Source organism: Aplysia californica, unplaced genomic scaffold, assembly GCF_000002075.1.
Source record: "Aplysia californica isolate F4 #8 unplaced genomic scaffold, AplCal3.0 scaffold00530, whole genome shotgun sequence".
Classification (NCBI taxonomy): domain Eukaryota; kingdom Metazoa; phylum Mollusca; class Gastropoda; order Aplysiida; family Aplysiidae; genus Aplysia; species Aplysia californica.
Window position 1 is genome coordinate 164,552 of NW_004797800.1, and position 2,636 is coordinate 167,187.

The 2,636-nt window shown below is 37.9% G+C and overlaps 1 protein-coding gene across 1 annotated transcript in view; it reads right to left on the reverse strand.

Moving 5' to 3' along the window:
- The window catches only part of LOC101857135 (metabotropic glutamate receptor 8), a 57,972-nt gene that overhangs the window by 28,452 nt on the left and 26,884 nt on the right, over positions 1 to 2,636 (reverse strand). Inside the window, exons 6-7 of the mRNA XM_035971889.1 lie at positions 1,775 to 1,900; positions 250 to 450 (exon numbers count right to left, since the gene is read on the reverse strand). Coding sequence (XP_035827782.1) covers positions 250 to 450; positions 1,775 to 1,900 — 327 coding nt within the window. The remainder of the gene's footprint in view (positions 1 to 249; positions 451 to 1,774; positions 1,901 to 2,636) is intronic.

The following is a 2,636-nucleotide window of genomic DNA, read 5'->3' on the forward strand; positions in this document are numbered from 1 at the left end:
AGAGAGAGAGAGACTCTAGACAGACAGACAAACAGACAGACAGACAGACAGACAGAAATCATAGATCACATTTTGAAAATTAAACAAGTAGCATCAAGAGTTAAAGAAAAGATTGAAACATTTGAAAAAAAAAGTAACACGGAAAGATTCACAAGCATCACAAGCTAAAGGAAAGATTAAAGCAATCAAACAAACAGAAACAAAAACAAAACAAAAAACAACCGCTTACGCTTCAGGATAAGTAATTACCTTGAAAAGTAACATTCCGTATAAACTGCAAGAACTCTGGTCCACTAAGCTGCTTGAGGGCCGGACATCTGACAAGCGTGTCCGGACAGTGAGCCATAAGCATGTCGTGAGCGGCATGGGCAAGTGCGAAGACCGAGTCGATGACAAATTGGACCAGACCTTCCTGCTTGTACGCTGACCAGTTCCGTAGATCTTCCGCTCCTGCCGAGTGGTTAAAGTGACAGAGTGGACACTGAAAGGGTTTCATGTTCTCCTTTCTTTTCATAACATTGTCTTCTCGTGAGGCTGTGATAGTATGTTTCATGACGCGGTGGAATCAGGTGCTCGTCAATGTTTGGGCATATGAAGTTATGCTATCATCTTAATTAAAGCATGTTCTTTTGCCTTGCTTTCCATTATAAAAAAATACCCATCCATCTTGAATAGAAGCCGAGATATTTGCAATTGTCAGTCGTTAAATTAGCAAGAAAATTGCCGCCAAAGATTGGTGACTTCCATAGCTTGAGAGTCCTTAAAGAATGAACATTTATTATTTTGTTTGCCTTTGATCAACATTCGTCAGTAAAATCCACTCAAGTATATTCATGTTTTTAAATGGATATAAAACGTGCTGTGCCAGAACAAAACAGAAAAACAACAACTCGAAGACAAACAAAAAAGCAAACAAACAATAACAACATCAACAGAATCGAATAAAATTGTCTGACCGATCGAAAGAAGCCGGTCTCTTCGATTTCAATATTTTGTCGAGCACGTGATTTTCACCACGATGCCTCACATAATATGATTACATCTATTTGTAAGTCTTCCAAACTACCGTATTGTTCTACTTGCTCTCTGTGTGTCCTTGTGAGTTTTAAAAGTACGGAGGGTTTGAGAAGTGTGTCAAGAATGCTTCTGCTCTCAAACTGACGCTGTGGCTTCTCATTTCTTATTTTTTTTCTTTTAATCAGTCTATCGTTGGGCCAGAGAGGAGGAGGAGGAGGGTGAGGAAGCCTTGGTAGATTTAATTCGTGGTTAGTTGGCAGGCGCTCTGATGTGGTTTGTTTCTTCTTTCCTATCTAACTCTTATTGCCCTTATCTTCGTCCTTCTTTTCTTTGTATCTTACTCTGTCGACAAGTGTTAGGGTGGGGAAAAACACGTCTTACCATCGCTGATGGTCAACCTTATTGAGGGTAGCGGCTGAAATAGGTATGCCCATTTCATTCTTCTGGAATTATTGTTGTCTATAAGTTTGAAACTCACCCCAAGTTGAATTTTGAACTGCTTTGACTAGGTAACGTTGATAACCAGCTTTTCGTTGTGTTTAATCTTTACTATTGTACATTTTATTGCAGAATAAATAGGGATCAAAGATTCACATTCGTTTCTATGTATCCAAGAGTCTGCTGGGGGTGATGATGGTTGTAAAGGGCACGGAACATGCTGCTGAGCGTTGAAATGCGAAATAAAATTGCAACTATCATTATTATTATTATTACTGGGCTATTAAAGTTACTATTATTGTAATTTACACTCACTCACCTGTACATTTTTTCGCTCCTTTCCGGAAATCCCCCACACTGCAGTTGAATATATCAGCCCAAAACTCCTTGAACCACGGATTTCTTGAGTTGTTCAGGGTCAAGTTTAAAAAGTAGTCGTCAAATCCTGTAATAAAAAAGATCAGTAGACAAATGACGGTATGGATTTCACAGAGTGCAGTTTGTTTACACAAGTAACCTTTAAACGATAGCAGAGTAGGCTAACAGAAGACGCTTGAGTAAGTGCAAGTCAAACAAGATACATGTAAATGTCACCACGTCTTCATGCTTTATGCTGTAATTTTGATCTCAGTGTCAGAAAGCCAATGTAAATAATGCAAGAGCGTTGGAGCTTAAGTGACACACGTTGTCTCTGTTTCACGCTATCATATTCAGACATCATTATTGATTATGACATTGTAAGGAATACTAACTGGCTAAGCTAACAGAAAGAGAATAAATTTATCAATTTTTGGGGTAGAAATATGCACATGATTCAATTTTCTTTAGTGTGAGGAATTCGACTCATATTTCTTCAGTAATTCATCGACGTTTTGACGAGGATGCACTGTATTCTATTTCAACTAAATCTGCTACTGAAAAAGATGCACAATCTATAACATGGAATGACCCACAGGCCAGCTTTGCAATACGACGTTTATAGCCAAGGACTCAATAACACGGCAGAATATGGTAAACTTTTACACAAACTATACATCAGTCTCAGAATATTTGTTTTGCGACCTTGTGGATGGATATGAATGCCGATGTTTTTGCATAGATTGTAAATATTCGTATGTACCATTTTGCTTAGAATGACAAAGCATTATCTGATATGCTTATTATTATTATTATTATTATTA